The 24142-nt window shown below is 34.1% G+C and overlaps 2 protein-coding genes across 3 annotated transcripts in view; one reads left to right on the top strand and one right to left on the bottom strand.

Moving 5' to 3' along the window:
• The window catches only part of METTL5 (methyltransferase 5, N6-adenosine), a 16632-nt gene extending 1340 nt beyond the window's left edge, over positions 1–15292 (top strand). The window contains exons 2-7 of one of the 2 annotated variants that reach the window (XM_077154102.1): positions 2074–2188; positions 2540–2721; positions 3526–3608; positions 13324–13375; positions 14781–14830; positions 15189–15292. In XM_077154102.1, coding sequence (XP_077010217.1) covers positions 2074–2188; positions 2540–2721; positions 3526–3608; positions 13324–13375; positions 14781–14830; positions 15189–15227 — 521 coding nt within the window. In that variant the 3' untranslated portion in view covers positions 15228–15292. The remainder of the gene's footprint in view (positions 1–2073; positions 2189–2539; positions 2722–3525; positions 3609–13323; positions 13376–14780; positions 14831–15188) is intronic. The other variant, XM_077154104.1, reaches the window with a different exon arrangement.
• SSB (small RNA binding exonuclease protection factor La) lies at positions 13872–24142 on the bottom strand. The gene is made up of 12 exons (XM_077154101.1): positions 24018–24142; positions 22052–22126; positions 19910–20013; positions 19647–19821; positions 18878–18985; positions 18698–18798; positions 17264–17335; positions 16881–16923; positions 16509–16649; positions 15950–16136; positions 15690–15821; positions 13872–15380 (listed from the first exon to the last, which is right to left on the bottom strand). Exons 2-12 carry the CDS (start codon positions 22115–22117, stop codon positions 15292–15294), a joined length of 1218 nt encoding a protein of 405 aa, XP_077010216.1. The 5' UTR covers positions 22118–22126; positions 24018–24142; the 3' UTR covers positions 13872–15291.

The raw sequence follows: 24142 nt of genomic DNA, 5'->3' as shown, positions 1-24142 counted from the left end.
ATTCAGTTACTTAAGAGAATATTTCATGTTAGAGCTGGAAGGGATTCCTCCTCCTAAAATACTTCCCTGCTTCCCCACCCTTAGGTAATAATCTCATTTAAGAAGATTGCACTTAAATAAAAATACCATAGTAAATTATAGTATGTCTATATATGTGCTGTATTTCCCAGAGTTCTAAGATTTACATATTGGATAATTTCCAGATCTCAAATATATTATATATATATATATATATATATGGATGGATGTATTATATATATATATATACACACACACACATCGTGTGTACATAAATGTTTGCATGTATGTTTTTAAATTGCTTAAATTTTCTACAAGCATATATTATTACTATTTTTTTTACATGGGCAGGCACTGGGAATCAAACTCAGGTCTCCAGCATGGCAGACGAGAATTCTGCCATTGAGCCACCATCGCACCGCTCTATTACTTTACTTTTAAATCTAAAAATCTAAGGCAAAAGCAATCCGTTTCATCATTGGAAACATTAGGAAATGATTCTATGAGCCTTATACAATTTTATCGTTTTTAGTTAGCAAAATCTTGTACTATTTTATGGTTGTGTGATGCATATAATGAAATTGCTTAAAAATATATAACCAAGTCAAGAGTGAATTACTTTGAAGTTTGCAGTTCAAAATCAAAACAGTTTTTGGTTTTGTTTGTTATTGAGCATGGGCTTAATTTATCCAAATTAAATTTATCTAAATTAAATTTATCTAAAAGGAATCCAAAAAAGATGATAATGATAATACATAGTACAATTAGGGATATGTTCTTAATTTTTAAAAAAGTTTTTAAAGTCAAAATAATATGTTTTTTTATATATCAACGGCTTGTAATAAAGTTTGTCAGGTCTCTTGCCATCCCTCTTCACATCCTGCTGCACTCTTCAGATACAACTCCTATAAATTATTTAAATTTCATTGTTCTAGTGATTAATTCCAAATTTCTAAATGTGTTTATACATCTGTTTCTTGGATTGTCAAATTTAAACATTTTCCATTGACTTCCTACAATGAGAGGTGAAGATTTAATTGACATATATCATCCCCACTTTTCCTCTACCTCCCTTCAAAATATTTGCATTGCTGGTTTTATTCTTCTGTTGGTTTGAGATACCAGCTTCAAAGTCATCAACACCTGCAGCAACAATCAAGACAATGCAGTCACCCTGAAGTATCCCTATAATTGTGATTTTGATAAAACCTCTGGATCTTGGGGCATGCGTGATGGACAGTAGTCCTTGCTGGATTCAGATAGCCACAGAGAGTGGCGTTGCTCATGCTTAGCCCTCAGTTTACCCAAGACCCTTGTAGTATTTAAAAGATCTCTCACATCTGAGAAGGTTCTGCTTTGCTTTCTAGTGGTTCCTTGATATCAAGTCTTTCTCATGTAGATCATGAACACATGTCTGTAGATCATGACTATACGTGCTTGAATCTGTGTCTAAAAGATACAACCTTGTAAGGCTTTTCCTTTCCCATTAAGTTTGAGCTTTTTACCTGTGTCTGTTACAAAAAAATTCTGTGCCCTTTTAATATTTATGCTCATTTGATATTAGTGGTTCCCAAACTTGTAGATTTCATAGATAAGTAAAATTTCAAAATAATATTGGATGCTGATACAGGCTTGTCAAATTTACATTTTGACAAGGAAGGATATTTTTAAAAACCCATTTACCATCCTTTCATAAAAATATTTTAACATAAAAGAAGGAACTGTATATATGTGTGCGTGGCAACATTTTGAACAGGCTGAGGCAAAATAAAAACTTTTTTTTTCCTCATTTTATCTTAGACTAGTCAAAGTGTTATCATTCTTGGCATCACCAGCAGGCTAGTTTTGGGGAACTACTGCAGTGTGTTAAACTGTTGTGGTGCCTCTTATTATGAACCAAGTTATTAAACTTATTTTTTCTTAATTATCTTGTGTACCATTGGAAGAAGCCTAAATAATGAAAGACTGAAGAAATTTTTATAGAGTCATTTGCAGAAATTGTGTTTTGTTCACCAGCTTGCTTACGTATTCCCTCATGTTTCGTTTATCTTTTAGCTTGTATGCTGTATACGATACATAACACATACGATGACATTGAAAATAAAGTGGTTGCGGATTTAGGATGTGGTTGTGGAGTGCTTAGCATTGGAACTGCAATGTTAGGAGCAGGGTAGGTGGTCCACTATATACTATTGGGGTATGGGGTGCATAACTAGTATCAACCAAATTATATTTATGGTACTCCACAGTATGAGATGAGGGGTGGGGAGCAAGAATCTGATGCTAAGTACATTTAGAATGGACAAAAGATCAAAACAAACAAAATTTTAACAGCAGCCAAATGCCTCCCTGTTATACAAAACCTGCTTCCAACTCCTTGCCAGGATGGGGAATCATGCTAATTGGGTTGAATTTATATGTTATATTTTGCTAATTGGATTAAAAAATATATATGACAAACCAGCTATTATTATTGTAACTTCGGAGTTACAAGTTATATCTTTGTATTTTTTATTTATAGGTTGTGTGTTGGATTTGATATAGATGAAGATGCACTAGAAATATTTAATAGGAATGTGGAAGAATTTGAGTTAACAAATATTGACATGGTTCAATGTGATGTGTGCTCATTATCTAACAAAATGTCCAAGTCATTTGATACAGTAATTATGAATCCTCCCTTTGGAACAAAAAATAATAAAGGTTAGTAACAAGAACCAGGTGTACCAGTATATTTTAGAAAAGCAAGGTTTTTAAAAACATTTTATCATCAATTGTTTCAGTTAAGTGATTTTTATCACTATTCATTAAATAAGCTAGTCTCTTCCTAGATAGTAATTATAATTTCAATTTCAGTTTATTAAATGCACAGCTAGAGAATTGAATTTTTCAATCTTAGTTTAGTTTTCCAAAATTAACATTAAGTAAACAAAGTACTTTTATCCATTTATTATATTTTATATTAATATATAATAAATATATTTATTGTATTTGCTTTCAAGAATTATCTACCTAACCCTTATGAATGATTATGAAAACTTTAAAGGATTTTATGCTTTCAGAACCCTTTTTTATGCTATAACACACCCAAGGGTTTTAACATGTGCCCATCGGTAATAGTAATTCACTGTGGCTATTAATTTTGTGTATATTGTGGGAAAGGAGAGTAGGGGATCAGTAAGAGGAAGAAAGGACACAGTGTTTAAAAAGCCTCTTAGATGATTGTGAGTAGTATTCTTCCTGTTTTCTGCTTTGAAAGTCATTCCTTTGGAATATAATATTGATGCTTTTACTTTAGCTTCATTTAACCAAGACAGTATAATTCTAATTGTATTCTATTAAGCTTAAAATAATATTTGATATTTTGTTTGTACTCTTGTCTTCTTGCAGAAAGAATTAGTGGTTATTTTGAATGGGAAAATATTTCTAAATCCTTGTTAATCGTTTTATCTTCTATTTTGAGAACAGGCATATGAATGTAAAAAGCTTTTTCTGCTCTCTTCACAGGGACAGATATGGCTTTTCTGAAGACTGCTTTGGAAATGGCAAGAACAGTAGTATATTCTTTACACAAATCCTCAACTAGAGAAGTAAGTTCAAATCATGATATTCTGTGTCACTCATTTTTAAATTCATGACAGTGTTTTAAATATTCACTCTGACTAGCAAATAGCAGAGTATCCATTTCTACTGACCTTTTTAACATCTGGCACAGAGATACTAAATTTTCCCTTTAACTAACTAGCATCTGTGATTAGCTTTCTTCCTGCCTGCATAGTTGGCTCTTTTGTCACAGATCTCTTCAGGCAGGAACTGTTGGCAAGAAAAGGGCTATAACCTGGGAGTAGAGAAATGTAATAGTTATATAGTTATATATAGGGTTACAATATGTCCTGGTTTGCCTGGGTAAATCCTGGTTGATACCTATTTTCCTCATGTCCCCATTCGGCCTGAGATGCTTAAGGAAGGCAGTAAAGCCTGGGTTTTTTGTTTTTTACTTATTTTGAAATAATTTCAAATATAGAGGACAGTTGCAAAAATAATATATAACCAATACAGAGAACTCCAGTATACCCTCTACCCAGAGAGCCAGATTTGCCAACTTTCAACATTGCCACATTCGTTATATCATTCTATTTCTGTCTGTTTTATAACATGTGAGAAAAGGTTGCACACATTATTCTCCTTGAATACTTATTATTTCCATGTATATTTCCTAAGAGCATAGATATTCACTTACATAACCTCAATAAGTACAGTTATCAAGTTCAAGAAATTTAACATTGATATAATACCATCTGTATTCCATTTTTTTCAGTGATCCCAATAATTTCTTTTGGGGCATTTCTCTTCCATTACTAGATCCAGTCCAGGATCATGTGTTATATTTAATTATAATTGTCTCTTTAGTCTTTTTAAATTGTGAATACATATATGTCACGTATTTCCCATCGCAACCACTCCCAAGCGTACAATTCAGTGGGATTAATCATATTTACAATGTTGTACTACCCTTACCGCCATAGATTATCAAACTTTCCCATTATCCCAAATAGAAATCCTGCAACCAATATGTATTCACTCCCCATTCCCTCTCCTTCCCAGCTTTCACCCTTAGTAACCTGTACTCTATTTTCTTTTTCTCTGGATTTGTATATTCTAGCTATTTCATATAAGTGGAATCATACAATATCTGTCCCTTTTGTGTCTTACTTCATGTAACATGATGTCTTCAAGGTTCATCCATGTTGTAGCAGGCATAAGCACTTCATTTCTATTTATAGCTAAATAGTCCAACCATGTTTTGTTTGTCTGTTCATCAGCTAATGGACATTTGGGTTGTTTCCATCTTTTGGCCATTGTGAATAATGCTGCTATGAACTTTAGTGTACATGTATCTGTTTAAGTCCCTGCTTTCAGTTATTTGGGTTATGTATCTAGAAGTAGGATTGCCAAGGCATATGGTAGCTGTTTAACTTTTTGAGGAACCAGTAAGGCTTTAAAAAAAACTGAGCCTGGAGTTGAATAGACCTGCATTCAGAACCCACATCTTACCTTTATTCTTCTTGCTAGTATATAGCACATGCAGGTATATAAGATGGGAAATGGGGGAGAGGAGTTTTTATTTCAGGATCAGTATAACCGTGATTAAGAACGCATATGGTTGTGCCAAACTGCTTGAGTTCAAATTTGAGCTCTGCTGCTTCCTACCTGTGTTATCTTGGTCAAGTTACTTGCACTGCAGTTTCCTCACCTATAAAGTGTAGCTAAGAGTACCTTATACTTCATATGGTTGTTGTAAGGATTCAATGAGTTTAAAACAGTGTTTGACATATGTTATTGTTATAATTTAGCTATTACTATTGCTTTATATCATACATGTAGTAAAAGATTTTAAAGTGATTTTGTAGGAGAAATATTCAACACTTGAAAATACAAGTGTTCTGGAATCCAGCTGGAAACAATAAATTCTGGATATATGGTAATCTAATGATCCTCAAAAAGGTATAAAATCATATACTGCTAAGAATGAATAGTGGAACATGTAGGTAGGGAAAAGAATACAACAAAACTACTGGTAAATAAACCTCCATTCAATACATGAAAGTAAATACCAATAAATATTATTATCTAAAAGCATGACAAAACATAAATGTATCTAACTCATATATAGGTCATGCTAACCAATAAAATATACCGGTAAAAAAATGGTACAATTAAGCAGCAAAATCCATTTATTTGAATATATTCTTGTAATCACAGTACCAAATAGCTTACATTTCCATTGGTGTTGCCATGCAGCACCTCTGGGAGGCAGTATTATTACCACTGCCTTGGGAGGTTTGATGGTTGAATTTTAAACAAATATTTCATTAAATGCACACTTCTCATTTACACCATTAAGTATTTGTGAGCTTAACAAGTAATTTAAGAAATTAATCTGGTATGGCAGGTGCATGCTATGAAGGAGGTATGAGGAATCAACTTCTAACATTAAGACAATCCCTCTCTCATGCTCTAAATATATCTACTCTAAGTTTTTGGTAATTTTGCTAAAGTAGTCTACATTTTTAATAAGATTGTCACTGCAGCTCACCCCAGACTCCTTAACTATAGACCCCTTGTCTTTAAAAGTGCTTGGTTTTCTCTCTGTAACTTACATGCATTTGATAATTTTTTATAGAAATATTGAGCAGAAAAATAAGTATTCTGGCACATGCTAATAGTTATGACTCTCAAAGCTGTTGTAGTGTCCTACCTGAATAGGCATTGTAAGAATTTAGGTCTTGGCTTATAGTTTGATTTGACAACACTGACACTAATCTTTCTTATCCCCAGGCTGACCCCATCCATTCTTTTATATCTGCCAGACCAGTCATATTCCATTGTATAATCTATCTAGCATCTAAAACTTTTCACTAACCATAGGACTCACATAGTAAAGAATGCCATCATAATTTATTTGTGATAAAGTTATCAAGGATCTTAAAATTCCATTAAATTACAATATTATTTGGGTTAAAAATCTATTATACAGAAATTTTTTATTTCAGAGTAGGAAAAAAAAACCCAGAACCTAGAATTATCTATTAATTTCAAGAGAAAACTATAAACACAAACATTAATGCCATATTATTTAAAACAGAAAAGTTGGAAACTAAAAGGGGAAAAGCTAAGTTCTTTATTAATTAATAATGGCAATTATTAAGTATTGTGCAAATTAACTTGGACAAAATACTTAATACCAAATATTGATATCTCTACTGTCATTTCTAGAAAATTATGCACCCATATTTTCATTTATTTGGGGGTTATGGGCAACTTTTTTATTCCCATTGATGTTGGAATATTATATGTATATTTTTAAAATTTATAAAGCAATTTTTTCATAACAAAACAATAACCAAAAATAAAGTTTCTTATGAAATGATTTGAGAATTTTAGGCCTATAATAGCTGGTATTTTGCATGTTTAATATCTACTGGCACAGTTCAAAGTGCTTTTACAGTCTTCCATAATGATTCAATGAGGGATACTATTATTAGGAAACAGAGGGCATGAGTTATATGCTTGGGTTACATAACTGGCAAGAAGCAGAGATGCAATTCAAATGTAGGTAGTCTGTAAAGAAACCATGTTCTTAACCAGTGTATCACACTGTCACTGTATTTCGCCTGTGGATATAAATTTCTGTTAAATGGTTTCCATGAGGATACCTGGATATTCTATTAATGAGGTAATGCAGAAATAGCGTAAGTACGTTATGTACTTTGATGAATTTCTGAAATAATAGCCTTAGCACTTGGATTTATGCATGTAAATTTGTTCAGATTGTTAAATTTACTGAAATTTTTTTATTTTTTATTTTCAAAAACACTATGCATTCATTTGAAACTTTATAAAGGTTTAAATTCTAAGGAAATTTTTTAAAGTGCAAATGCTTAATAGCAAATATTAGTAAAAAAAAAAAAAGCAATTTAGACTTCCGGAGAAGGTGGCGGCTTAGTAACATGCGCGGGTCTTAGTTCCTCCTCCAGAACAGCTACTAGGGGAGTAGAAACGATACAGAACAGCTGCTGGAGCCACGACACAGATCAAGAAGACAGTGTACCCAATTCTGGAACGGCTGACTGGCTGGGAGAAACCGCTCCGGTGAGATCACAGAGAGGCGCGGGCTTCCCCGGGCCGGGGTGACAGGCGGCCGGAGTCCCGCCCTCCTTCCTTCCCGGGCCAGCTGGGAGATTCGGATTGGCACTCTTCCAAGCCGCTTCGGCTGGCGAACCTCCCCCACGGCAAGAGCTTTCCAAAGTTAAAGGACCCACAGCACCTTTTACTGGTGGGACCCGCAGACAAACGAGCGCCACCTACTGGGAAGGATAAGAAACACAGAACCCAGAGATTTCACAGAAAAATCTTTCAAACTGTTGGGTCCAACACCCAGGGAAATCTGATTAAATGCCCAGACGCCAGCAGAAGATAACGGATCACGCTCAGAAAATTGAAAATATGGCCCAGTCAAAGGAACAAACCAATAGTTCAAATGAGATACAGGAGCTGAGACAACTAATGCTGAATATACGAACAGAAATGGAAAACCTCTTCAAAAACGAACTCGATAAATTGAGGGAAGACATGAAGAAGACATGGGCTGAACAAAAAGAAGAAATAGAAAAACTGAAAAAACAAATCACAGAACTTATGGAAGTGAAGGACAAAGTACAAAAGATGGAAAAAACAATGGATACCTACAATGATAGATTTAAAGAGACAGAAGATAGAATTAGTGATTTGGAGGATGGAACATCTGAATTCCAAAAAGAAACAGAAACTATCGGGAAAAGAATGCAAAAATTTGAACAGGGGATCAGGGAACTGAAGGACAATATGAAGCGTACAAATATACGTCTTGTGGGTGTCCCAGAAGGAGAACAGAAGGGAAAAGGAGGAGAAAAACTAATGGAAGAAATTATCACTGAAAATTTCCCAACTCTTATGAAAGACCTAAAATTACAGATCCAAGAAGTGCAGTGCACCCCAAAGAGAACAGACCAAAATAGGCGTTCTCCAAGACACTTATTAGTTAGAATGTCAGAGGTCAAAGAGAAAGACAGGATCTTGAAAGCAGCAAGAGAAAAACAATCCATCACATACAAGGGAAACCGAATAAGACTATGTGTAGATTTCTCAGCAGAAACCATGGAAGCTAGAAGACAGTGGGATGATATATTTAAATTACTAAAAGAGAAAAACTGCCAACCAAGACATCTATATCCAGCAAAATTGTCCTTCAAAAATGAGGAAGAAATTAAAACATTCTCAGACAAAAAGTCACTGAGAGAATTTGTGACCAAGAGACCAGCTCTGCAAGAAATACTAAAGGGACCACTAGATTCAGATATGAAAAGACAGAAGAGAGAGGTATGGAGAGGAATGTAGAAAGAAGGAAAATCAGATATGATGTACATAATACAAAAGGCAAAATGGTAGAGGAAAATATTATCCAAACAGTAATAACACTAAATGTTAATGAACTGAATTCCCCAATCAAAAGACATAGACTGGCAGAATGGATTAAAAAACAGGATCCTTCTATATGCTGTCTACAGGAAACACATCTTAGACCCAAAGATAAACATAGGTTGAAAGTGAAAGGTTCGGAAAAGATATTTCATGCAAATAAAAACCAGAAAAGAGCAGGAGTACCTATACTAATATCCAACAAATTAGACTTCAAATGTAAAACAGTTAAAAGAGACAAAGAAGTACACTATCTACTAATAAAAGGAACAATTAAACAGGAAGACATAACAATCATAAATATTTATACACTGAACCGGAATGCCCCTAAATACGTGAGGAATACACTGCAAACACTGAAAAGGGAAACAGACACATCTACCACAATAGTTGGAGACTTCAATTCACCACTTCCATCAATGGACAGAACATCTAGACAGAGGATCAATAAAGAAATAGAGAATCTGAATATTACTATAAATGAGCTAGACTTAACAGACATTTATAGGACATTACATCTCACAACAGCAGGATACACATTTTTCTCAAGTGCTCATGGATCATTCCCAAAGATAGACCATATGCTGGGTCACAAAGCAAGTCTTAACAAATTGAAAAAGATTGCAATCATACACAACACTTTCTCGGATCATAAAGGAATGAAGTTGGAAATCAATAATAGGCGGAGTGCCAGAAAATTCACAAATACGTGGAGGCTCAACAACACACTCTTAAACAACAAGTGGGTCAAAGAAGAAATTACAAGGGAAATTAGTAAATACCTCGAGGCGAATGAAAATGAAAACACAACATATCAAAACTTGTGGGATGCAGCAAAGGCAGAGCTAACAGGAAAATTTATTGCCCTAAATGCCTATATCAGAAAAGAAGAAAAGGCAAAAATGCAGGAATTAACTGTCCACTTGGAAGAACTGGAGAAAGAACAGCAAACTAATCCAAAAGCAAGCAAAAGGAAAGAAATAACAAAGATTAGAGCAGAAATAAATGAAATTGAAAACATGAAAACAATAGAGAAAATCAATAAGACCAGAAGTTGGTTCTATGAGGAAATCAATAAGATTGATGGGCCCTTAGCAAGATTGACAAAAAGAAGAAGAGAGAGGATGCAAATAAATAAGATCAGAAATTGAAGAGGAGACATAACTACTGACCTCACAGAAATAAAGGAAGTAATAACAGGATACTATGAACAACTTTACGCTAATAAATACAACAATTTAGATGAAATGGACGGGTTCCTGGAAAGACATGAACAACCCACTTTGATTCAAGAAGAAATAGATGACCTCAACAAACCAATTACAAGTAAAGAAATTGAATCAGTCATTCAAAAGCCTAAAAAGAAAAATCCAGGACCAGACGGCTTCACATGTGAATTCTATCAAACATTCCAGAAAGAATTAGTACCAACTCTCCTCAAACTCTTCAAAAAAATCGAAGTGGAGGGAAAACTACCTAATTCATTCTATGAAGCCAACATCACCCTCATACCAAAACCAGGTAAAGATATTACAAAAAAAGAAAGCTAGAGACCAATCTCTCTAATGAATATAGATGCAAAAATCCTCAATAAAATTCTAGCAAATCGTATCCAACAACACATTAAAAGAATTATACATCATGACCAAGTAGGATTCATCCCAGGTACGCAAGGATGGTTCAACATAAGAAAATCAATTAATGTAATACACCATATCAACAAATCAAAGAAGAAAAATCACATGATCATCTCAATTGATGCAGAGAAGGCATTTGACAAGATTCAACATCCTTTCCTGTTGAAAACACTTCAAAAGATAGGAATACTAGGGAACTTCCTTAAAATGATAGAGGGAATATATGAAAAACCCACAGCTAATATCATCCTCAATGGGGAAAAATTGAAAACTTTCCCCCTAAGATCAGGAACAAGACAAGGATGTCCACTATCACCACTATTATTCAACATTGTGTTGGAGGTTCTAGCCAGAGCAATTAGACAAGAAAAAGAAATACAAGGCATCAAAATTGGAAAGGAAGAAGTAAAACTATCACTGTTTGCAGACAATATGATACTATACGTCGAAAACCCGGAAAAATCCACAACAAAACTACTAGAGCTAATAAATGAGTACAGCAAAGTAGCAGGTTACAAGATCAACATTCAGAAATCTGTAGCATTTCTATACACTAGTAATGAACAAGCTGAGGGGGAAATCAAGAAACGAATCCCATTTACAATTGCAACTAAAAGAATAAAATACCTAGGAATAAATTTAACTAAAGAGACAAAAAACCTATATAAAGAAAACTACAAAAAACTGCTAAAAGAAATCACAGAAGACCTAAATAGATGGAAGGGCATACTGTGTTCATGGATTGGAAGACTAAATATAGTTAAGATGTCAATCCTACCTAAATTGATTTACAGATTCAATGAAATACCAATCAAAATCCCAACAACTTATTTTTCAGAAACAGGAAAACAAATAAGGAAATTTATCTGGAAGGGCAGGGTGCCCCGAATTGCTAAAAACATCTTGAGGGAAAAAAATGAAGCTGGAGGTCTCGCGCTGCCTGACTTTAAGGCATATTATGAAGCCACAGTGGTCAAAACAGCATGGTATTGGCATAAAGATAGATATATCGACCAATGGAATCGAATAGAGTGCTCAGATATAGACCCTCTCATCTATGGACATTTGATCTTTGATAAGGCAGTCAAGCCAACTCACCTGGGACAGAACAGTCTCTTCAATAAATTGTGCCTAGAGAACTGGATATCCATATGTAAAAGAATGAAAGAAGACCCATATCTCACACCCTACACAAAAGTTAACTCAAAATGGATCAAAGATCTAAACATTAGGTCTAAGACCATAAAACAGTTAGAGGAAAATGTTGGGCGATATCTTATGAATCTTACAATTGGAGGTGGTTTTATGGACCTTAAACCTAAAGCAAGAGCACTGAAGAAAGAAATAAATAAATGGGAGCTCCTCAAAATTAAACACTTTTGTGCATCAAAGAACTTCATCAAGAAAGTAGAAAGACAGCCTACACAATGGGAGACAATATTTGGAAATGACATATCAGATAAAGGTCTAGTATCCAGAATTTATAGAGATTGTTTAATTCAACAACAAAAAGACAGCCAACCCAATTACAAAATGGGAAAAAGACTTGAACAGACACCTACCAGAAGAGGAAATACGGATGGCCAAGAGGCACATGAAGAGATGCTCAATGTCCCTGGCCATTAGAGAAATGCAAATCAAAACCACAATGAGATATCATCTCACACCCACCAGAATGGCCATGATCAACAAAACAGAAAATGACAAGTGCTGGAGAGGATGCGGAGAAAGAGGCACACTTATCCACTGTTGGTGGGAATGTCAAATGGTGCAACCACTGTGGAAGGCAGTTTGGCGGTTCCTCAAAAAGCTGAATATAGAATTGCCATACGACCCAGCAATACCATTGCTAGGTATCTACTCAAAGGACTTAAGGGCAAAGACACAAACGGACATTTGCACACCAATGTTTATAGCAGCGTTATTTACAATTGCAAAGAGATGGAAACAGCCAAAATGTCCATCAACAGACGAGTGGCTAAACAAACTGTGGTATATACATAGGATGGAATATTATGCAGCTTTAAGACAAGATAAACTTATGAAGCGTGTAATAATATGGATGGACCTAGAGAACATTATGCTGAGTGAGTCTAGCCAAAAACTTAAGGACAGATACTGTATGGTCCCACTGATGTGAACCGACATTCGAGAATAAACTTGGAATATGTCATTGGTATCCAAGTCCAGCAGGAGTTAGAAACAGGGTAAGATAAGGGGTAATTGGAGCTGATCGGATACAGACTGTGCAACAGGACTAGATACAAAAACTCAAAAATGGACAGCACAATAATACCTAATTGTAATCATGTTAAAACACTGAATGAAGCTGCATCTGAGCTATAGGTTTTTTTTTTGTCTGTCTTTTTTTTTTTTCCTTTTTTTTTTTTACTATTATTTTTATTTTTTTCTCTATATTAACATTTTATATCTTTTTCTGTTGTTTTGCTAGTTCTTTTCCTAAATCGATGCAAATGTACTAAGAAATGATCATGCATCTATGTGATGATGTTAAGAATTACTGATTGCATATGTAGAATGGAATGATTTCTAAATGTTGTGTTAATTTTTTTTTCTTTAATTAATAAAAAAATAAAAATAAAAAAAGCAATTTAAAATCAGCTCATATGAACATGTTATTTATGTTCAGCATATTCAAAAGAAAGCTGCAGAATGGAAAATCAAGCTAGATATCATTGCAGGTAAGACAATGAATTTTTAAATTTCTCTCAAAACAAATCTCAACCCTAATTATCTAAAAGGACCAACATGCAAAAAAGCCCAACCAAGCTTTTTATACTAGTACTGACAAAAAAGACAAAACACTGTAAGAATATCTATTTTTTCACTATGACAAAATGTGCATGGTTGATAATGAAGTTGGAAATGAAGCAAAGCTGGGGTAAACATTTATCTGTTTACCTGAGCCTATCCCAATTTATGAATCTTACTGAAAATTTCTAATCACAATGCCCAAGTATTTTGGTTACTCCAGACTTAGACAAAACATAGCATTTCAGTGACTGAGAGCATGGGATTGTACTTGGAAAATGCTACCACCAGACAAGCATAAGAACTGCCTGGATTAACCTTTCTGTTCCAATTTCTAATTGGAGTCAAATAATATTGAGCAATTAAGACATCATAAATTAAGACTTTAGTGGGACATAGGATACAAACACCCAAACTATGATTAAATCATATTTGATACATTTTTATTAGTAAATTGGGTAACATTCACAAACATCAAAATGGGAAACGCGTATTACTAGAAACTAAGTAAAATCCAAATAACTGAAAAGTCTGAGTAGAATGTAGTAGAGAAAAACGTTTATGTGATAATAAACTGACCATTAATTGGCAGTATAGTGTTAAATATACAACTAGATATACAGGTAGTAATTTAGTAATATAATGTGTAAAAAGGAATGCCTTGCCTTGTTTAAGGTATTGCAATACAGTGTGTGATATGGAACACTTAGAAGTTCTAATAGCATACCAGTTCAGAACTTTGCTATTTCAAGAGTGGTCCTTAGACTATCAGCACTGACATCTTTTGGGAGCTTGTTAGAAATGCAGAACTTGAGACTCCACCCTGACCTACAGAATCAGAATCCATAGGTGACCTGACAGCACATTAAAATTTGACCTCTGATATAGAGGATTAGAATTCATGATGCAAAAAATCAAGGATAAGGTAAATTCATGTCCAGCCCTCTAAAATGATGTCTTAATATTATTCTTTTAAAAAATACGATTTTTGAAATCAACATGACTATTACAATTAAGATAGTTATAAACTATCAGGAAATTAAAAATGTAAAGATACTATCATTTTCATAGAATGGCCTTTTTGTCCATTTGTTATACTTCTAAACTCCTCCCCATAACTAAATTTCAGTATTAAATGGCCAAAACAGCAGAACTGCCAAACTCAGTTTGCCATGGCTAATTAGTTTGGGGGATATATATATATATATATATATCGGGTCATTCTTGGAAGAGTGAAAGTTGACAGCTCTAAAATGTCAGGCTTAGCAGCATGTAATCAAGGTGGTAAATGTTTGGAAATGCAATTTTTATCCTTAGATGGCTTTTGTTTTACAGAGCTGCGATATGACCTTCCAGCATCATACAAATTTCATAAGAAGAAATCAGTAAGTCTCTTGATTCTGTTCTAACTACATTTCAGTATGAAAAGCTTTGTAATACGTCATTATTTATTCTTTATCAAGTTTTCTGGGTATATATAAAAAAGAAAGCCAAGGAAATATACGACCTTTCTCAAATGCTTTGGGCACGAAAAGGAAAAAATAAACTAAGTTTTTGCTGTTTATATATTTTATTAAGTTTTACTAACACATTCTCATATTACAAAGGCAATTTAGTGGAAGAACCTTCCCTTTTATATTTGAATCATTTGAAATAACACTAACAGATCTATACATTAAAAAAATTCTCAATTGGATAACAAAACAAAACAAAAAAGACAAAAAAATCTTTCCTTTCTTACAGGTGGATATTGAAGTGGACCTAATTCGGTTTTCTTTCTAAAAACCTCCAAAGACAAAAGCAGCTTAAAATCTAATTAAAATGAATAAAAATTTTGTTTTCTAAGCTACTGGTCTCCAGCACCATTTTCTGTCTTCTGTTGTTTTGATGCAGGTTCTTCCTTGTCTGCTTCTTCTCTTGCTCTTTTCACTGTTCCTATTCAATAGCAGAATTAATTTGTTAAATTCAATGTAAGTATAACACCAAAATTCTGTTTTAAAAGATAAGCAACTTCTTCCCTCCACCAATGAGAAAAGGCTTCCATTTCATTACATATCTAGTCCCTAACTAATCTTCCAAATATCCTTGCCTATTTGTAAAACAGCACAATAAATCACATATTGTAAATCACAATAACCCAAGAATATCCTTTGAAATACCACATTCCTGTTCTTTCCTGCAAATAATTTCTCATGAAAGTACAAATTTCTCATCAAATTACAAAAGGACTTAGTAAAAACTTACCAGCTGCACCATTTTCATTACGTTCATCATCACTATCAAACTTAGTTTTCTTGCCCTGAAACTGTACTTTTCCTTTAACAGATCCAGCCTGGGAAGCTTTATTTCCTTTTCCTTTTCCTTTAAATCTTCGACCTATAGAGACATATTTGAGAATTCAATAAAGAAAAATTTTAAATCTGTTAATATTTTTGGGCATTGATTAAAATTTTTACTCAAAACAAGTTAAAATAACCATACTAAGCAAAGTGAGAACAAATGACCTTTTGACTTCCATTTGTTTAGGGATTCTTGTTGATCTTCTATAATTTTTTTTAATGCATCTTTTTCCACTTCTCCTTCTAGTACTTCCCATGTCACATCTTTGTTCCTTAATTGCAGGTTACCATTGTTTGCATCTTTGGCTTTATCCAGTGCTTCCTTAGCTTTTTCTTTAAATAGAATTATTCCCTACATCAAAAATAGAAAACGAAAGCCCTACATCCTTAGTTTTTAGTCCCATAAAAACTACACGTCAAAGTATTTTTCTTACAAATCTCCTATGCCATTACCACTTTAAATAAGTTTTACTGAACATTAGAAAAGGAATACTAAAAAGTAACTTGCATTTATCAATACCAACTGTTACTCAAAGTATAATTTGAGGAAAAAATCAGACATCATATCTAGTGACAGCAATAACAAAACGAGAAGTAAATGATACAGTACAAACTATTTTCAAAAATATTAACTTTGAAAATGCTAAGTTCACCTTTTAAAAGACCAAGCAGTTTTTTAAGGGTTTTCAAAATGACTGCAAAAACTACATTAATGTTTCCAAACCTCTTTTGCTCCTCTAACAAAGTCTATCCATTTTATTTCACCATGACTTGAGAAAAGGATGTGCAAATCTTCTCTACAGGTCTGATCATCTAAGTCACCCGAAAATTTCAGCAAGCATCCGATCTTTTCTTCTAGAGATTTCTATAAAAATATATAATGCAGTAAGAAAATTTTTAAAAGCAACCACAAATCATAAATGACCATTCTATAACTATAAAAAAGAAAAAGAAGCTAATTATCATCCTTTGTTATGATGTTTAGTTTCTTATAAACGATATGATTACTAAACTCTGATTACTAGACTAAACTCTGGATAAGTAGTGAGTAATTTAGGCAACATTATGTGCAAATACCAGTAATAAATATACTTACCATTTCAGCATCTTCTGCCAACTTCTGTTTTTCTTCTTGCTCTCTACAAATAAAAATGTTATGATCAGAACTTGTTCCATTTAATACATGAACAAATTTAAAAGAACCTGTTTTATTTCAAATATAAAGAAATTTAATCCTAAAGTTAACCTTTATCACCATCACTGAAATACTTTCTTCTGACTGTTCAGTGTTAAACTGCAACACAACATGGCCCTCAGATTATCCAGGCAGCTGAAGACCCCAATGTTTCACTACCAAAAAAGAGGCTCAATAGTCAGAGCTCATCATCAGCTCTTTCTAGAACCATTTTCATCTACTCTGGTCAAACTTGTAAGAAATTAAAATTATGACTAGGTTCAATATGTTGGTGGTATGCTTACTGTTTAGCTCTTAATTTAGCTTCCACTTTATTTTGTTTTCTTTCTTCATTCTTTTTTGCAAAGTAATCTTCCCTAAAGGACAAAGAAATATAGAGTTCATGAAAACTATAAATTATTATGAATGATTTGAGACATGCAATAAGAGGGAATGTTAAACAACTTTTCACGTAAAAATTCAAAATATGCCAAGGAAATTACTCTAATTTTTTTTAGTAAGGTATAATTCACATACCATAAAATTCACATTTATAGGTGTACAGTACAATTCAATGGTTTTTAGTGTAGTCACTGTTATATAACCATTACTACTATCTAGTTCAGAACATTTTCATCACCCCAGAAAAAACCCCATACTCATTAGTAAATGCATGTTGGTTTTTAGGTACCATTCAAGTATAGGGGAAAAAATAAAAGTAAACCAGAAGTCATAAATACTTAAATGTTTCAGGGTGCAATAATTTCACAAAAGGGAAAATTCTAAAACCTCTCAGTCCCAAGAATGAAAGCGATTATGAAAAGCATACTTAAAAATAATTTTGAATGCATGCTACAATATAGATTAACGTTGAAGACATTATGTTGACATAAGCCAGACAAAAAAGAACAAATATTTTATGATCTCACATATGAAATAACTAGAATATACAAAATAATAGAGACAGAAAGACTACAGGGTACCAGGGGTGGGAATGGGGGTAGAGAATGGAGAGTTAATGCTTAATGGGTACAGAGTTTCTATTTGGGGTGATAGAAAAGTTTTGGTAATAGATGGTGATGTGGCAAACAATCTGAGTATAATTAATTAAACAATTTGAACATTGAAACTGGTTAAAATGGGAAATATTTTGTTGTATATACCATAATAAAGTTTTTTAAGCAGGGAAATGAAAAAATAATTGAGGGTTGAAAACAGTGATTCATCATAGTGCATCTCTAAGTAAATCAAGTACATGGCATTTAGAAGATTATGCTATGCTAAAGTAGGAAACTGTGGTACTACAACTAACTTTACAAAAATGCTCTAGTTCATTCTCATTTTTAGATATACATACATATACATGTGACCTTCATTTCTAATAGTCTTTTGTATTTTATAAAAATACAGACCTATGAGAAATAAGAATGGATAAAACTTTACAATGATTTTCTCTAACTTAGTATCCAGCCTGAGTCTTAGTTGCAAAATAAGCAGTAAAACTTCTTAATCCCATTTTTTTAATTGCTAACAGTGAAAAGGCACAAATAATCCCTTCCTTAAAGTATCAAAGGACTCGTACAGTTCCCACTGAAGAAATTGCAAGCATTTCCTAAAGGATGTCTAAGGATACTAAAATACTGCCTTTGTAGGGAAGGCTATTCCATCATTTTTACCCCATTGTGTCAAGTTCCTGTAACTAAGTGGCCAGATAAAGCAACGGCAAAAAAAAAACTTACTTGAAAAGTATTAGCAGGTCTGTGTCTTTGTATTTCTGGCTAGGGGTCTCCACAAACTTCTTAGCAGATTCAATGCTATCAAATACAGCAAATATTGATCCCTGTAAAAAGACAAGATTAGAAAATTAGGTCCCATATATCAGACAACTAGAAAAAGTCTGCAGCATCCTATAATCGTACCTTAAATGCTTTGTGCAATGTCCTTCTCATCTGAATATTTAGTACTTGACCTTTACCTTCCAACCATTCTTTTATGTCATCAAGGGTTGCATCAGTTGGAAAGCCTTTCTGTGAAAAGCAGAGAGAAATGTAAACATAATGGCTCCTCAAGGTAAACAATTCACCAAAAATTTTTATTCATTTTATCTCCATATGAATCCATGACATACCTACCTAGCTGTCTCTTTCTACTTACTTTTACTTCTGTCTCTCAAGCTTTTAATAGTCCTGGTGAAAAGCAACTGTTCTCTAATGCACTAAAGATGGCTCATTTAGCTGCAATTTGCTTAAGAATAATCCAAACAAGGACAGAAACAAAATGCTGTTCATGTGTAATAATTGTTGAAGTCAGGAACATTATAGTATTCACTTTACTTTTTTATGTTTGTAATTTTCCATAAAATTTTTAAATTAATATGCTAAAGGAAATTGGTATTAGCTGTTGATAAATAAGAACAGCTATAGGCTTTGGTGCTTACTATACGCCAAAGATTTTGGTCAATGTTCAATGGACTTTTTCATGTAATTCTCACAACAGTACTATTAGGTAGAAAATATCCCTGTTTATGAAGATAGGGCTTAGAGAGGTTAAGAACTTTGCCCAAGGACATATAGTAAGTAGGTGGTAAAGCTGTGATTCTTGAGACTTATTTTTCTTTTATTTAAAGTAAACTTTTTACTTTATTAATGAACGTTCAAATATACTTAAATGCATTAAAGGCTCACTTACAATATAAACAGATCTGTTTTTTACATCATTTTTATACTCGTCAGTCACTTCAGGAAGAGGTTTACTTGGAGATCTTCTGATTTTAGTTTTATCTTCACTTATTTCCATGAGTTCTGCCTTAGATTTGCTCAATGCTTCTACTATTACATTGAAGTCTGTTGTTAGACGGTTTAACCTAAAAAGAGTATATATAAAATTATTATAACCCTTAGTAATATCACTTGCTAACAGAAATCCTAAAATGAGTTTTAAAAGGTATTTACCTATTGAATTTTATCATTATCTCCAAAGGTACCCAGCCTTCATCCAGTTTGATCTGTTCCTTTAAAAATTTGTCCCGTGGCAAATTAAAGTCACCAAAATAATACTGGAAGATAAATATATTTTATTTATTTATAACAACAATGTTATAACCACAATGATATAATAGTGACTGCAACCCTAGAAGTTTTATATTCTTTAGGAATATGTGCCATGACTTATAGGAGACAGTAAACAGTAATAAACATTTTCCCCTAAATATGCTGTAATGAAATATTTACAATACAAATTAACATTAAATCTAAAATGGTGATTATCAAAACGTATAAATAACATGACAGGCAAGAGATCAGAAAGCCCTAAACAAAGCAAAAGATATTTAAGTATTTAGTATATGAAGAACTTGTTTCAAATCAGTGTGGAAAGAATAGTTTTTAAAATTGAAATAAATTGGAAGCATCGCTTTACTGATGCCTCGATTTTGCTCTTCTAGCCTCAAAACTGTTTGCCAATAAATTCCCACTGTTTAAGCCAAAAAAAAAAAAATTGGAATAAACTGGTTAATCACTCATTTTTAAGTTAAAAACATAATAGGTTAAGGTACGTAATCTAAGCAAAAGCACTCTTTTCTCATATAAAGGCAAAGGAAAAAAACTATATGAAAAGACCCAGGTAGGACTATTTGGAATGCTAAAACGTAGCATAAAAAGTAAACGTGACATTTGCCTAAGAATTCTTATAAACCAAGGGGGGGGGGGGGTGTGGAAATGAACACCCTAACAGAAAAATGGGCAAAAGACATGAAAAAACAATTAGAAAAAGCAAACTATACTATTAACACTGAAAAATTATACCTCACTATTCATCAAAGAAATGCAATTTTAAGCAATGAGCTAGTATTTTCACCTAACAAATTGGCCAAAATTATAAAAATGAGAATAACTAGTATTAGCCTGATTACAGAAAAACAGACATGCAGGTAAAACAAGTAAATTGGCCATATGTATCAAAAATTTTTTTAAATGTACATTACCCTTGAGGCAGTACATCTCCTGCTTGAAATTTTATTTTAAACCAATAAACATGTTTACTAAGATTTATATATGACTATTCATCATAGAACTATTATAGCTAAAACACTGGAAATACCCTACATGTCAAGTAGGGAACTGGATAAATTATTGATGACACAAAACTTTAACCGAATGCATCCTATCTTTTGTGAGGGAGGAAAGTATGAGTACTGACCAAAGAATGAAAGAAATCAGGCTTTTAACCTTGATTACCTCAGGAGAGCAGTATTTGAGAGGCGGTAGTTCTAAGAGGAACATTAACTTTTTCTATATACATTTCTGCATTGTTCTAAGTGCTAAACACATAATGAGCAATATATATTTTTTATTCATGTTTGTAAAGAAATTTGTGGAAAAAACTGTAATGTGACCAATTTAAACTCGTGAGGAGGTAAAACTTAAAAAAAAAAATTAGTTCTGAGAGTTACAAAAAAATACACCAAAAAAAAATTATCCAAAGCTTCCTCAGTAAGAGTATGACACTTAAATTAAGGATTAGTTCCCTATTATATTATGCAGCCATTACTGATATTGTGTAGCTTCAACCTAAACACAGTAATACCTAAGTGCAAAAAATGCTAAGAGGGCTTTTTAAAAAAACTGTGTTAAAGGTTCCAATAGCTGTAAAGAACAAATTAGGCAGGAAGAACTATTAGGATATCTGAGAATATAAATGTTATTTAACAAGGAAGTTACTTTACCGGGGATTTTTATGTTATCTTCTTAAGTACCAAGCACTCTTCTACATGTTTCATATTTTATCAACTAATGTAATCCTCATAACAACTTTATGAAGGGGATATACTATTATCCTAATTTTACAGACTAGGAAACTAAAACAAAAAAGAGTTTAATTACACTAGTCTACGGTGTTATGTTTTGAAATATTTGTGGCCCCTGGATTTCATGAACTGGCATCTCCAGTCTTAAATTTCAAGATTCAAAGGCAAACCAAATGTTGAATAGACCAGTATACTGAAATTAAATAAACTTTTCTTTGTGTTAGTTTTGAGGCTCTAAATTTCCTTCTAGGAAGCTTGTTTTTGGAGTTTAATAACATAGGAATCATACCTCAATTTGATGACAGATTTTGGCCTCCAGAGCAGCCATTTTTTCATTATCACCATTTTCCGCCATTGTGGCAACCTGAAATTTTAATGTTTAAATATTATCAACATCCTATTGTTTTCTTAAAAACCAAGAATGTCTCCTTTAACAGGTTGTTTCTACAGCCGATTCTTAAATACCTCAGCAAAGCAAAACTTTGAAATAATAGAAAACAAAAAATTATTGATAATCAACACTCCCTTCAGTAAGTCACTGTTCGATCTTCTATAACAAAGTAACTGGCTATCTTCACTTAGCTGGTCAAGCAACCTTAGAGAAAAAATTCCCTTCAACTGTTTTTTTCCAGCTTTAAGCAGATCACTTTTGTCAGTATATTTCAAAACAATTATTTAGCTAATTTACCAAAAAGGTTAGGTACCCTATCTTTAATATAGGGGAAAAAAATCCAAATATTACATTTCAGGGGGTTAGAGTAGATGCTATACAACATTAACAACCCTGAAAACGAAAATTTGAGAGCTTGGGGACACCAAGACAACCTTAAACTGGGAGGTAAGCCTAATTTACTAAGATATTCATTGGCCTTAACAGCAAGTTTCCTGTTTCACATCCCTGGCATTAGTATTGCAAAAAATTGAGGCTTTGAGGTTGTTTTGTTAGGGATCAAAAACCAAGTCTTCCGACTTTAAAATTACTTACCCTCAGTACTCTACTTAAACACCTTTCATCCAGTGTCCAAAAACATATTAGTAAGAACTATCATCAAAATAAATAGAATATGAAAATTCGTAGAGAAAGACAACTACAGAGTTCCAGGGGTGGGGATGAGTTAATGCTTAATGGCTAGAGTTTCTGTTTGAGGTGATGGGAAAGTTTTGGTAATGGACAGTGGTGATGGTAGCACATTATTATTACAATTAACCTCACTGAATTGTATATTTCAAAGTGGTTAAAATGGGAAATGTTATGTCGTATACATATGTTATCACAATAAAAGTTAAAAAAAATAAAAACTCCTTAAGGATTATTTGTTTGCGACTAACTGACTCTAACGTTGAACTATCATTGGTACACTTCTTGGAGCCTCACTTGATGCACACTGGAAACTCCTGCAAAAGGGATTTGCATGGAGTACATCCCACTACGGAACTGGGGGGTGGGGGGTCGGGGGTTGTGGAGGGGGGTGCAAGAGCCGTCCTCAATCTCTTGCATTGGTCTGTTTACCACAATGTATACTGTTAAGTTACCAAGGCAAACAATGAGATAAAAGAACTATTTAGTACCTACGAGAATTTTTAGGCCTACCTGATTTTATTTTGGAAACTCATTTCATCAATAGTTTCCCAGAAAGTACAACCAGAAGTGAAATATTACCCACCCTTTCCCATTCACAAAGCGCAAGCCTTAAGGTGAGTGAATGAGGACCCTAAAAGCCCAGGAGGGTGACGCCTCGGAAAGACCTGCGGCTCCAGCTCTCCGGCCTCCATTCAGAACCAGTTTCCATGGAACCGCCCGGCATTTATCCCGCGCCAACCTCCCCAGAGGTGGTGCAAAACGTCCATGTTCGGCGATTCTAGAAGGCAGTGTAGATCCTAAACCTAAGAGACGCGGCAAGGATGCGGGTAGCCTATGACCAGAAGACCTCACCAAAGCCCCGTCCCGTCCTAAAGCAACCATTGAGTCGCCTGGGCCCCCGCCACGTGCGGGAACCTCAGGCTCTCGCATTTCCTCTCAGCGATCAGCTCTGGAGCTCTGCCGCGCGGCCCGCGATCCCTCCGCTCGCTTGCCCAGCGCGCGCCCCTTCGGGCTGCGGCCCACGCGATGCCGGGCCGGCTCAGCTGGAAGGTGAGAAAGACGAGGGGCAGGCTTGCCCCTAGTGAAGCAGCAAGGAAAGGGGGCGCGCCACCGTGCACCACGCAAAGCAGACTCTTTTGGACCTTCTTCTCTTTAGCCACCGAGAGTAGCTCACCTTTAGGGTCCTAGTGTCGCAGAGCCGCGCCGCAGGACCACCAGCAGCAGCAGCCTGGACTTCAACGCCTAAGCCTGGCCTAACACGCTTAAAGAAGATGGGGGCCGACCCAGCAGCCTCTGCGG

This window comes from Tamandua tetradactyla, chromosome 3 (genome assembly GCF_023851605.1).
Source record: "Tamandua tetradactyla isolate mTamTet1 chromosome 3, mTamTet1.pri, whole genome shotgun sequence".
Lineage (NCBI taxonomy): Eukaryota > Metazoa > Chordata > Mammalia > Pilosa > Myrmecophagidae > Tamandua > Tamandua tetradactyla.
The sequence above is the reverse complement of the archived record's forward strand: the minus strand, read 5'-3'. Positions and strand labels throughout refer to the sequence as shown.

Bases quoted from the DNA above. Each gene is read 5' to 3' on its own strand.
- SSB (XM_077154101.1), bottom strand. From the start codon at position 22,117: ATGGCGGAAAATGGTGATAATGAAAAAATGGCTGCTCTGGAGGCCAAA. The intron at 18,799-18,877 runs GTACGATTATAG...GTCTTTTTACAG, and splicing joins CATTGCACAAAGCATTTAAG to GGATCAATATTTGCTGTATT. The intron at 15,381-15,689 runs GTAAGTTTTTAC...GCTATTGAATAG, and splicing joins TAATGAAAATGGTGCAGCTG to GAACAGTGAAAAGAGCAAGA.